Consider the following 14341-nt stretch of genomic DNA (forward strand, 5'->3'; position numbering starts at 1 on the left):
AATGGTACAAATTCAGCAACATCTCAGAGGCTGCTCATGCTTATGCACAGATGCATGCACACAAATTCCCTTTTATTGGTTTTCATTCAAATTAGTATTTGCAAACTAATACTAGTAGATGCCAGCTGGGTATTTTAGCTCATGCTAATGTCAAGGGAAGCACACTAGGAAAGGACTTTGTAGCCACTAACTCTGTTTTTAAAAGAAAGACACAAATAATTTTAACAGAAATTAAACAGAACTGAATTGAATACAATCTTAATAGAAACTGTAATGTTGGCAGTATTTTTTTATATAACTCCCAGGAGCAAGCGTATGCTTACATTTTAAAATACATTTAAGTGTACTGCCTGACTGTGTCCTTAAAGGATAATGTTGTATAAGTTTCTAAAACAGTTGAAGGTACCCTTTACAACACAGATATATTTAAACATTTTATACCAATAGCAAGCTGTTAATCTACTTTATTAGAGTATGATGCATCTGCTGATGACAATTGCCAGGAAATGGACAATTAAAAAGAAGAATACCCTTTTTCGTGTCTTCTCCTTTAGAAAGGGCCGGATAACTGTGTAGAGGGCATGGATATACCACGGCTGATTGACGAAATGTATTCCTCCAAACCGAGCTGGAAAGCTGTCCTGTGTATCACAAAACAAATACATACCATTTGAGCCGATTCTTAACATATGTAGCACATGCATCTAATCATCTAATACTTTTTTTTTTTTTCTGAATGCCTTCATCTTAATAATGAACCTTTAACAAGAAGAAAGATTATGCATCCTGTCAGTTGAGTTCCAACCTTTCACACCAAGGAGCAACACACCTTGTAAGAGTTACACTTACAGAGTAAGTGTGGAGGAAGTGTGCTGAGATAGCTTTGCTATTCAAATAAAGACACAGCATTTCTAACCTCCAGAAATGCTTTAAACATTTATGATTTGCCCATAATCCATCTATGCAATGTATTTTTCTCTTTTCCACTTCTATGGATTTTAATCATTTTTAATAGTAACAATCTCAACTCTTCCAATGTCATTGAAGAGCGCTAAAAATGTCCCTCGTCTCCACCTTAAAAAGAAAGTATAAATCTAAACTACTATTCAAAATGTCTCCAATATTATCCATATTTCATAAAACTGAGACTGCATTAAACATTATGCACAAACCGTTATCCAATATCCATGACAGTAATTCTTGTCACATAGTCAGAGGCCTTCTGGGAACTTAAATGTAAGGATAGCATATCTGTATTAAAGCAATGGCTTTACTTTTTTACTTGCTGAAAATCACAAAGGGCAGATAACTCACTAGGAGAAGATTCTGATATGCATTTTCAATTTCTAAGTCGAGAGAATATGCTGGAGGGTTTGGCAGTTTCAGGAGGGCAGCCACTCTGTCCTGGAATACAATTTTCAAATTCCCTGTGTTGTCCTCATTTTGTCTTTGCCTGGTTGATCATATGCACAAACAATGCAATAAGCCAGCTCTATGTTTCCTAGAGTTGCACCACTGAGGAAGGAGGAAAGAGGTGTAAACAGGTGCAGCTGATGCATGCCCCCTTTTGTTTTCATGGCTTATGTCAGAACCTTCTCAGTGAGGAACCTTCTCCTAGTTATACAGATTTCCTAAATAAATGGCTTTCATTTGAAGCTTAATTCAACACGTGACACAGCATAGGCAGCCATGGCAGTCACTTAGATCACAACCAGGTTCCTCACAGCAGCAGCAGCAGCTCCCATTTGACTATACAGGCAACAAACAAGGACAACCTTTCCAGCTACACCTCCTCCTCTTCCTCCTCTCTTCCTCCTCCTATGTAGATGCAATAAAGGCAACTTCAGGTCTGTGCCACTGGGATCAAAGGCTCAAAAGGAGGCAATCAAATGGTCTGACATGGTGGTTTGTGCTAACAGACCTATTTTGCCTCCTCTCGAGACAAGAGAGGAGGACCTGTAGAAGCACCCAGCAGCCTCGATGTAATCTGCAAAGCACCACTTGAAGCATAGGGTCATACAGCACACACCAAAAAAATGGCCAAGAAAAGAATTGTAAACTATTCCAGCCAATCAAGAACTGTCACAAAAGGAAAGCAGAAACTGCAGGAAGGAAATCTTTATTAAGTGTTTCCAGATAGGAATAAACTTTGAAAAAGTGCAACTGTCTGCATATCCACAGAACCTCTTTCGTTCCGTGAGTGTGTTTAGACCTACGGGAATAACGGAGCACGAATCACTTACTCCTCTCGAAGAATCCATTCACATCCTGTCAGGCACGCCTAACCCAGAGGCTCTTTACAGCAAGGTACCTCTTGCCTTCCAATTATAACAGCTTGCTGGATTTTCCATCAAGGAGGCAGCACCTTGACAATAATTTACAGGGAGGATGACAGCCGCAACACACACTATTCACATCTGGCTGGCCAGAGCACAAGTCAATACAGTCAATGTTTTGCAGCTTTTCTCCAGAAACTTTTGATTAACAGCAGCTTTGAAAGAAAACAATCCTATCAAAAGATTGCTGCAGAAGCCTCTTTCTGCTAAATGCACAATTCCTGTCAGCACTAGCTAAACATCAAACAGGATGGTTGATAATTTGACACACAATTCACCATGTTCAGTATTGTAAATCCCCAAACACCATTCTGAGGATACAGCTACGATGCGCAAAAAATGGTAGTAAATTATGTTTGTATCACAGTGATCCAACAAATCCATTTGGGAAGGATAAATCACTGGATGACACCTTAACCTTTAGTTACAGGAGATACAATTCATCTACAGAAGGTTGTGTTTATTTGGATTATCACAGCTGGTTCTCCAGCAAAGAAATCAGGGGCTCCATGCTGCATACCATGCACAAAAGAGCACATACTTAAAGCTGCACAAATCTCAGCAGAGCTGAGAGTCACACAGAAACTAAGGACAATTTGTGAATAAGAAGATCTCAATAGGCACACTGGCATGTACAAACACAGATTCAGAGCAGAGTGCCAACAGCATTTGTATTCTAATGTGGCCTCAGAATGCTCTGTATCTGTTTAAAGATATAAAATTTCCAGCAGACAAAAGGACTATCCTTAAAAAGTACCACTTTGACACATCTATTATCTTTTCCTGCATCTTGGAAACCATTTACATGGAGGATCATGAATATATGTGGAATGATCCTCAAATAGAAGATGCCACTTGATCTTAAAAGCCAGTTTGTTACAGTGTTTCTCAGAAATTCTGAAAGCATTTTCTGAAACTAAAGAAGATAGGTAATTATCAGTCTGTGACTGAACCAAGGTGCACAGATTCAGAAGCACTTACTAAGGTGTAATTAGGACCAACAAAAATTTGTGCCAAAAAAGAAAAAGGGTGATTTGGTCAGAATGACCATTGTACACAGTGCAAAGCTGCTGAAAGTAGATCCCAAAGCAAATCTCAAAAGTACCTCTGAAAAAATAAAACAGCAGAATAAGCAACTATATCTGCTGGAGAAAACAGGTGTCAGAAGGTTGCCTTGCTCTTCTCAGATGTACCTGATTTCCACATGGGGATTTGCCAGACAGATGGTCATCCTACACAAACAGCAGGTAGGAATTCCTTTCAAATCACTGATTCTTCTGGGGATTTATGTAGATTAGGTTACAAGCATGGTGGCAGTCACAACTGCCTCTGCAGACATACTGTACTTCAACAGATGAGCCTGTAACCCATGAATCACATGAATTCTAAGTAAAAGGAATCTCTTGCCAGAAAACAGTAAGAAATGGAGATCAGCTGTAAAGTGAGCTGTGTTTCTGACTGGAAAAGTAATAAATCTGATGGGGTATTACCAAACTGCAAAAAATAACTAATTATGTATACACAGTGGGTAGATTTTTCTTCACATTCACTGTAACCTCTGTTTCAGCAGCAGAGCATAACTTTTTCCTTTCTCTGATGAGCACAGTTTGTGACATGGCTATGCCATAGACACAGACAAGCAGTTATTATCAGAGACCACAGGCCCCATGACACGAGGCTTGCAAGTGACAATTAACAGTAGGCTGCCAAGGAAGAGGCATGCCCCTAGACTACTGTCTGCAGCACTGAGGGACTACCAGTGCACCGGCAGCATAGCAGAACAGTCCCAGAATTGGGTTTTCAACTCTTGTGAAATGGTTCTGTGCACTCACAGCACAGCAATTTTAACCTCTCAGCCAAACATAATTTATACAGTCTATCTTTACAACCTTTTTCTCCAAGGGCCCATCTGCTGTTGCCTACTACCACCCTTGGCATATACTAAGAAGCCAGGTTTACACTTGCCAGCCATCACATTCCACCCTGTGCTGTACTCGGCCATCACCTGAGCCAGCTCTCAGGGTTTCACAGAGGGTCCCCTGCTCCACTTTGGCCTTAAGGAACTCTTACAGCACAGGTAGTGACAGCAAAACCAGTGTATGACATTTTCAACTTATGAGTACTTATGAGAAGAAAGTGCCAAATTCCTATTGAAAATCAATGCGAGTCTTCTTAATGGTATCAGGACTGTTATCATAAAAGTAACCCATCATTTTATTTTTAACAAATGCAAAAAATCAAAGAACTTCTTAAAGGCCACAACATTCTTCACTCCTTGAGAATCCTGTCTACATTCACATCTCTGAAGTCTACTTTTAATGAAGCAGCCCTCCTAGCTGAACTCAGTACTGTAATCAAATTTGTTTGCACAGCTTTTAGAAATCTAGTCTCAGACACTGCTGTGACCACTGTGTGCCCAAAGGTGTTTTGGCAGCCCATTGTCATCAGAGCCTTAAAAGTATGCCACACATCTACAGCAAACAGTCTGGACACGTCTTGCCATATATTAAAACCAAGACAGTGCTTGGGCATGTGTGCTCTGGGGTTGTTTTTGAGGGTTTTCTGTCCTTATGTGCAGTGAGATTCTTTTTGCAGACAGTCTAGAGACATCCTTCAAAGAACAGTGTAGACAAACATAATGAATACACTCACACCCTTTACTTAAGGCTGCACTTTAGTGCTCTGATGAATTCAGGCTGTTGCATCTGCAGACAACAAGAGGTTACAAAGTCAAAACTGCAACAGCTCTATCTTCATAACAAAAATTGTAAGTTCAAAGAAAGCATACAAAATTATTAATATCTTAACTGTGATTTAAGACTTACTCCTCAAGACAATACATTAGTCCTCCTTTAGCATTTCAGAAAAGCCAAGCACTTCAGGGAGAAAAAAAAAAAATTATGATGATGAACCAAAATGGTATCTTTATAATGGAAAGCTCCACTAGAAGGAAACTGAAATGTCTGCTACAAAATGCATCACAACTAAACTTCATTTTTAGCATGTTAGAGAGAAGACTATGGAAACTCATGTAAAGAAAAGGCTCTGACTAGGAGGATTAGTTCACATCCTTATTATCCAAGAGGTGAACTACCAGTGGAACAAAGAGTCACTGGCATCTACATCAGGAAAGGACACCCGTCTTGCTACCAAACTGTAACTCTCACCAAAGGTAGGAAAGAACAAGGCATTCCTAATACCAAACTTCCAGCATCCAGCCATGACATGAGTACTTGCAATGCCTCAAAACAAACAAACTTTTATGTCAAGACTGATCACCTACGCTCAAGACATGACTGGAACCAGTGGTGAGATTGGATGACTAGGAGAATGGAAAGTGAATATTTGGCATCTAAAAGAATTTGGGTTGGATTTTTTTTTAAGTAAACAGATGCTAAACACACCAGGGAGAATAAATAACAGGTGAGGAAAGAACCTTTCAAAACAAAGGATAATGTTGACACCGAAACAAAGGGGAGAAAGCTGACCAGGAGCACAACAAGATTGGAAACTGGTCAACAGCTTTGAATCACCAAACATGCAACAAGACTGGCATCCTAACTAATTTTGAGAAAATTAGTAAATTCTCAAGAAACTAAGCTTCAGCTTGTCTAAGAACAGGAGACCTTCCCTCTGTACCTCTCTGTTAAGGTTCTTTTAAGGTTCAGATCCAAAAAAGAAGATTCAGGTGGTGAAATTTTGCTTGACCCCTGGAACAGCTGCACTAGTGATTTCCCTCTGGAAGACCAACATGTTGTTCTCTTCTAGTTTGAGCTTTTCATTTTTATTATACAATGTTGAACCATTTCTAAGACAAACAAAAAGTGCCCAAATAAATTTTTGTTACTGTGTTCAACCAAAAGCACAGTACCTAAAGGCAAATTGCATCATTCAGTGATATTCCTACAAAATAAGATTTAATTATCTAGAACTGGATGTTGTCATTTGGCTAAGAAGCTTCCAATGAAGCAATTTGACTTTTGGCAGTCCTTTTCATTTCTATTAGTCATTTTATCTTACAACTCATATAGTAATATATTAAGTTCAATGAAATGAGAAGAGAGATGTTATCCATGCAGTGAGATTATTGGTTTTTTTATTGAAGTATCTGTTCTAATTTTAAATAGTCTTCCACCTTTCATTTCAATATGCTACTCATAAAAATTATATATTGTTTAAATTAATTAGGTGGGATTTAAAAGTCATTTGACCATATGTGTCTGCATGTTTATATACAAATATAATAAAATTTAAAACCTACATAGATTTTGTGCTTTCACTGTTTGGATAAAGGGATTATATAACTCCAATTTTTAATTAGGTGGGCTTGATAAAGAAAGTATTTTGTGTAGAACCTTCATTTTAATTTGAAATTACTTTATTCACAAATTACCTTCAATAGGTTTTGACCTTATTTTTTTAATGTTTTCGTTAGAAATTGGGAAATTCTTTTAGAAATTTTCCTTCATTTTGACAGGAACTTGAGGTTTTGAACATTGTTTTTTGCCCTATTTGTTTAGTTTAAACCTTGAAAATGAAGGCCTTAATTTTAAAGAAGAAATTTAAAATGTTGTTTTTCAAGGACAATACTGTTTTCAACTATCAGCACTGCCTCTTTTCTAACACTTAATTTGGAATGTGAGATATTAAAAAGAGGGAAAGGAACCTAAAAATTTTTACAGCCTGATGCTATTTTCCAAATAAGCAAAGCCAGAAAGAGAGTAAGAAGGAGGGTAGAAGTAGGTTCTTCTATTCTGAAATGATAAAATCATTCTTTATAACAGACAATTATCAGATGGTGATTTTTTTCTATGGAAATTCCCATAGGGAAAAAAAAAAAAAGTCTGTTTTCCGGGCAGCTTGTGAATGTCTTATTAGACTAAGGTTACAGACAAAGAGAAAAAAACACTATACTGCAATTTGCTGTGCAATTACAGTAGCAATACTTTCATAATACTGGTGGAATAAAAATAATGTGGAAAATTACTGTCCATAAAGGATTCCATACTCCAGTTCCTGAAGGCAGAAGTCTTTGGCCAGGGACTGCATAGCAAGATCTGAAATGCCACACCAGCGTCTCAGCTTTACCACCCCCGTCCTGAAGTCACCCTCTTTTTGACAGTGAGACTGTCCAAACAGCCCCTGGTCTCTGCCAAACTGCTGACCACAGGATTGCTGTCAGGATGCTTTTCATCATGCAGAAAGCTTCCCACAGGCCTGAGGTCGTTTCAAAGAGGAGCATTAGTAGCTATCATATACCATGCCCCTTCCTTGTACCTGACCACTTTGAGTAGATTAAACAGCACCTGGGAATGAAGGGATATTTTAGGATAATGTTAAGATGAGGATTGAAAGAAACAAGGCAAGGCAGAAACCATAGAAATAAGATAAAAGTGAGGAGCTGAAGAGATTAAATTAAAAAGCAATTCAGGGAGAGATATCAAGATACTACTATGATCCACAAGAGAAAACCATTCATCTTGTTCCTTCTCTAGCCTCTATTCAAAATTTTCACAGGAAGGTAGGGAAAGAGAAATAGAACATATTCCTGCACAGAGGACCCATGTTTTACAGTCACATGTCAAGACTGATTTTAGGTGCAGACCTAAACTCAAGTAGAGTAAATAAACACCAAATCCTATATCTTCCATGCAATTACATGTATCATTCCAGCTGACAATTTCCTAGGACCAGACCCAGACTAAGGATTTTCAGTTTTTCAGGATTGACTTCTGTCAAAATTTGCAAGCTAATCTGAACCTGTCCAGGCAATGGGGCACACAGGTCTGCTGATGGATAAGATGAAGAAAGATCCTGCACAGAGGCAAAAATGCATGTTTTCAAATAGCACTGTATAGCTATCCAGTGCCAGTAAATTACTGAGTTGAAAGATACCATTTCTTCTACCATAATATTCACTTTTTCTCCCCTGGAAATGGAGAACTTCAAACCGGTGCCTACAAATTTATTTTTGAAAGCTCCTCCAAAAATGCAACTCTCAGTTTCAGACAAGATGCATTAAAATTTGATTAGCCCTTTGTAAGTTTCAATTTACAACAATACAATAAACTGAAAACTATAGTGTTTCAAGAGTTATTTAATAAGCCATGTGTTTCCTCATACTATGAGGAATCTATCTCCATCACTGCAGTGAGAACTAAGAGCCATAATCATTTTAGCCATCCAATTTTAATCTGTCACTCCATGCAAATGACAGTCCTGAGAATTGAACTAAACCGTAAAATTGGAGTGATAGTGATTTGAGAAAAATCAGCTGAGGACAGCCACTGAGATCTAGAATGCAGCATAATTAAGCTTTAAATTACTGAGGAAATTGAATAACTGACTTGAGATCCATTAATAAGTATTATATTTTATTAAGAGTAGAGGTATCATGAACTATGCAGCATACATAGTTTCAAGAGGTCAGTTCCCCACAGGACAAATCTAATTCGAGTTCCAAAAAGTGTTCCAATATCTTTGTCATAGTACAGAATGAAGATTTCTTTCAGCCTTTCAGCTTTAAGGAAAGCCTTAGTCTGAACTGCTCAGCTACACTTTATCTTTACAGAGGTTCTTTAAAAAATGTGATTTCCTACATGCTAACTGCATTTCAGCTTCCCTCTTCTTCTGCACTCCTGAATAACTGCTGGTGGTACACACATGCAATATGTGCCTGGGAGCCCAGGGTATTTCAATATTGTTTGAGGGAGAACTGTCATTCAAGTTATTACTCTAGAGGACCATAAATCATTGTTGCTGAATTCTAACTTCAGACATCAACCCCCTGTCTTTGTAAAGCCATATAAGGATGGGTGTCTCTGGAGGACAGAGACACCCTTTCTAAGGAGGAAATCTTCCAATAAAAACCAGAGATTCACAACAACTGGGAAAATAGTTACATGTTTTACCATACATATCTAGGACAAGGCTAATGTGTTTGCTGAGCTATCAGGATATGCCAGTAATGAAGAAATGTGATGGTGGGATCTCTCCTAAAATCACACTTTTGAAGCTCTTGAAAATTCATGTGCAAGGAATTGGGAGATCAAAACCAGAAATGTGCATGTCTTCTTGCTAAAATTAATACATACACCCATGTGAATGTATTCTCAAAAAGAGAAAACAACAGTAGCCTCAGCTCACATCACATGGATACCCACAGAGAAAAGAACTCAACTCTGAAACTGTATGGAACGTGGGGTCCAGTGCTGGGCTTCCCAGTACAAAGCAGACAGAGACATACTGGACACGGTCCAGCAAAGGGTCAGGAAGATGACTCAGGGATTGGAGCATCTCTCATATGGACAGAGACTAAGAGAGCTGGGAAAGTCTGTACTCTCTCCTGGAGGAGAGAAAACTCAGGGGAATCTCAGCAATGTACATAAACACCTGAAGGGAGGGTATAAGAAGCTGAAGCCAGATTCTTTTCAGTGGTGCCCAGTGACAGGATCAGAGGCCATGAGAACAAACTGAATGAACAAACTTATGTTCCTTCTGAACATAAGAAACCATATAAGAGCACATAATTCTAAACAAATTAGACATTGATGAAAAGTATAAAATCACTGAGCTTAAATAGTCTTTTTACCTGGTATTTTTCAAACCACTTACCACAGCTGTGCTACTTTTGAAATTCCTCAGCAGCAGACATAATCAGTGTGAGGACAGACTCCTCAAAGGCAATTAAAAACTATGTAAGTTACTCAAACTTCTTGGTTTGGCTGAGGTCACTCATCTTAACAAGTTACTGTAAAAATGTGCTTGGCTTTCTCCACCTAAACAAAGGCTTACCTTACCTGCAAACACTGAAATTTCATGCATCACACTCTCTGAAACAGAATTAGAAAATGTAGCCACTGCCAAGCTGTCTGCACAAGATGTACAAGTTCAGTTTCCAAACGGTGGGAATGAGCTGCTTCCCTAGTTCTGGCACCCACTAGTGAGCCCACCTTTTCAGAAATGCCAGAGGACAACATGGTCAGTTCACAGACCAGGGAAAGTCAGCAACAGTCAAATTAACTCCATTCATTAACCACACCTCTAGGAAAGAAGTTCAATTTCCATTTTGAAACTGACAATTTGCTGCTCTACTTTTAGCTCTAGCAACCTTACAAAGGGTGGCTGCATTTGGAAGTATGTCTTTTTTCTAAATATAGCATTATTTACAAAGATACTGCTTTTGCATATGTAACATCTTCAGATGTTTATAACTAGAGATTGCAAAATGTTTATTGCTCTACTGCTAAAATTTTATTCAAATTGTAGCATCTTAAGTGCAATGCAATATACTAGACCAGTGTAACCTACTTTTTACAGAAAGTGTAAGAATATACACAAAAAGATCCTCCCTCCCTCACCTTCCATTCTACTTCTCTGATTTAGCCACATTCTGATTTGCAGCCCTCTTCTACAGCATGGCTTAAATTTTCTGTTTTCCTCTACTCCTGTCACTCCAGTGCTAGTGGTTGATGCTACCCAGAGAATTAAATCCCCAGAACAGGGATGATGGCATATGGCATGCGTGAGTGAACTTAATGGAAGGCAGAGACGCCCTGCTGGCTGTCTCTTGCTTCCCATCCATCAGCACCACACAGGGCATCGTGCCGTGCTGTCCGGCACATCCACGCTATTAGTGCCACAGCCGTGCAGCCGCCATCCACGTCGTGCAGGCTACGGCTGTAAAGTCCCCTGCTGTGACCACCATGTGTACCTCAGAAGGAGGCTGAAAATACAAAACTCCTCACTTCAGTGAGAATATCATTAAACATTAAACTGTAAACAAGCTTCTACCTCCGCTTAACTGAACAGTCAAGAGTCATTCCTCAGCAACACAGGACAAGCTGAAATAAAATCAGAGCCAATGCTAATACAAGCAGACACAGTCTCTTCCAACCTATCCTTTCACAAATGGATGCTGTTGTTGAGCTCTTGCACCTGTACAAAAACTAGTTTAAGCAAGTAAAATCTTCTGTTAGGTATTACCAGGTGCGGGGTCACAGCAGGATGCAGATACAGACTCAAAATGCACCACATTTTCTAGACATAAGACATCTTCAATTGCCGATGAACAGAACTGCATTGAAATCTAAAAGGAACGTGTCAAACAGTGCATGTGTGTCTGTGTATAAAAATCATTATGCCTCAAACAGCAATTTAATCTCTTAAAAATTATTAACATGGATAATTGGGCAATTTCCAGTAGTCTATTCACTTTAACATAAATTTAAGAACTCAGGCTATCAGCATAGGACAAAAAACGCATTTCCTATCTAGGAACAAGAATCAGTTCCTTGTGCCCTACTGGTAGATCAATTATGTATTAGAGCTGCTGCTGCTGCTTGACTTTTAATCCACATTAGTTCACAGACCGTAAACAAATTTGATGTTACCATATTAAAAAGGGAAAGCACTAGAACAAGTTATACATAAACAAAAAGGAAAATAGATCAAGCAAGAGACCAATTAATCAGTCAGATGCTGGCAGTGAGGGGACAGGCTGCCTACTGCCAGCACACAGGGAAATAAGAAACACGCAGATAAATCACTTAAATTTCCTTAAATGTAATTAAATCCAGGCTGGAATAACCATAAGATGATTTTTAACATGTTTCTTTGTTAACCTTAGTTTTGGCAATTCAGACAAAGAAATTTGCTGATGTGTATATATGCGTACAATGTATTACTAGAGATCTATAATACCTGTTCTCATCCTGAATAAACAACACTTCAAGCCACATTCTGTACATCAGACACCAGCTGTATGCTTAGCCATTTGAAGATCCTGGCTGTGTATTTACTGAAATAGATAATTTAAAGCAGTACTTTAGTCAGCTCTGCTCATTTTGGAGTCTGGCTGATAAACCTTCACATGTAGCTGAAGCATTAAAAAATCTTCCGTTTTCCGAGCCCAAATTCCTGCATCATCGTATCCACTACAGTCTTTCAGCACTAAAATTAAAGGCAGCATGAATATTTAAATGTTCTGTGACAAGAATGCAGCAGTCGTCTGCCAGTATACAAAATGCAAAGGCTACCTTAGAATTTGAGTTCACTGGAGGGAGGGAGGGAGGGAGGGAGGGAGGGAAGGTAGATGTAAAAAATAAAGCAGGGAAATTATTTTAGAATTCTTGCTAGCTATTGCTACTGTCCCCCAGGAGCTGTAGTTTGAGTGCTCTAAGCTTCCATTTCCTTACAAAGACAATGTTATTTGGTTGAAATATTTTTTCCTACAGTGCACAACGGTGTCTCCTGGAGCCAGGAACAGATACAGCCTAGAGGTAAATGGGGATGTGAGGTATCTGAATGCTCCACTCAATGCTGGCAGCTTTCCCAAAATTAAACACTTCAATTTTGACCCATTTGATACTTTTCAAGTAAAAAAATCTCTAGAAGGGAGATATTTTACATAAACATTTTATTTTAGTTGTTATGGAAAATTTGTGATTCTTCTTTGAAAGGCTTTAGAGTCAAAGGCTATAATGTTTCTGTGAACTATAGCTTTTGTTTCTGTGGATAAGAATGCAGCATCTTGGAGCTATTCTAACAGATATCATTCTGTTACTTGCTGTGATCATACACAACACAAGCTTACACCAGGATAAGAAATTGAATTTCATGCAGATCTGATATGGAGAGTTATGTGATTAAATAAATCATAGACAAGCACAATCCTGTGTGTCCTAAGACACCCTCAGTATTCAAACAGATTGCTCTGTTATTTTAAGCTGTCACACTGCTGCAAATTTCATCACCCAGTCCTGTGACTGTGAGAGAACTCACCTGCAAAGTGAGGCCATGAAGAATGACCTCCAGGAGGAACCCAAAGTGATGCCCAATGGTTGTTGGCACTTCAGTAATTGGTTCCTCTCCTCTGACTCAACTCTGCCTCAAAGTTCCAGCACAGCTAACAGTTGGTGTACTCACTGAAGCTGCCAGCTCTCAGCAGGAAAAAAGTAATGAAGGTTCTTGACCATTTCTGGCTGTATAAAGTCCCATGGTGCCATTGTATACAGAGAAGCATTAACCTCAATGACTTGGTCATATAACAACTCAAGGAATCTCATTCTGCCTATCTAAATCCTCTCTATACTTTCAGCTGACTCCAGCATTTTTACAGCAGCATTTCACTGCCTCAAAGTGTCATCAAGAATGGGAAAACACCAGACACGACAACTTATCCGATATACGATGTGATCATGTCATCACTATGAATAAGAGTTTATAGCAGATGGGTCTGATGAGTTTGACTAACTCTGTGACATTCCAATCCTGCTACATCAGCCTGCAGGGGTGAGTGCAGGATCACCAAAGATCTCCAAAGCAATGTTCTTCACATATAACTCACAGTGGACTTGCAGTAGTTTGATTGTATCAGGTGTACTCCATCATTTCTAACTACAGAGCCAGGCCTTTCCCTAATGACATGTACCATAAGAAGTAGCAAGATACACAAAGTAACATTCTACAAAATCTCAAGCAGCATCTATAATGCACAATTAACAGTGCCCAGAAACATTCATGGAGGAGAAACTCAATTATCTACACTGTGAAACTGTTAGAGTAATTTATAGCCACCATCCCTCTCCCAAACAATTTGGAAGGTAAACAGAAATCAAGTACCATTTCCAAAATGACCTTTGAATGTAGCTATATGCTTAGGTTAACAAAAATAATAATAGTCAGGACACAGCCACTATAGCAGAAGGAAGCAGCCCTGGGCATGTCTGTTTCATTAGTACATAGTTACACTCAGCAAGAAACTCAGGAAAACATGAAGCAACTTTAAATTATTATGCTTCATACAAAACAAACATATTCAATTCCATATGTTAGGTATGGATTTTTAAAATTCTATTCATCACATAGATTAAACCTTTTAAATACCATAAATTAAACAGAGTGGCTACTCAAGCACTATGAGGTCTACTGTGTAAATACACAATAAGGAGTCCTGAGAGATGTTTTTGTCCACTACAGTGACCTCTATTGAACAGCTTCTTTTT

At 38.7% G+C, this 14341-nt stretch overlaps 1 protein-coding gene across 1 annotated transcript in view; it reads right to left on the reverse strand.

Moving 5' to 3' along the window:
- The window catches only part of CLVS2 (clavesin 2), a 55413-nt gene that overhangs the window by 15259 nt on the left and 25813 nt on the right, over positions 1-14341 (reverse strand). Inside the window, exon 3 of the mRNA XM_053974267.1 lies at positions 531-641. Within this exon, the coding sequence (XP_053830242.1) occupies positions 531-641 (111 nt within the window). The remainder of the gene's footprint in view (positions 1-530; positions 642-14341) is intronic.

Source organism: Vidua macroura, chromosome 3 (assembly GCF_024509145.1).
Source record: "Vidua macroura isolate BioBank_ID:100142 chromosome 3, ASM2450914v1, whole genome shotgun sequence".
In the NCBI taxonomy this organism is placed as follows: domain Eukaryota; kingdom Metazoa; phylum Chordata; class Aves; order Passeriformes; family Viduidae; genus Vidua; species Vidua macroura.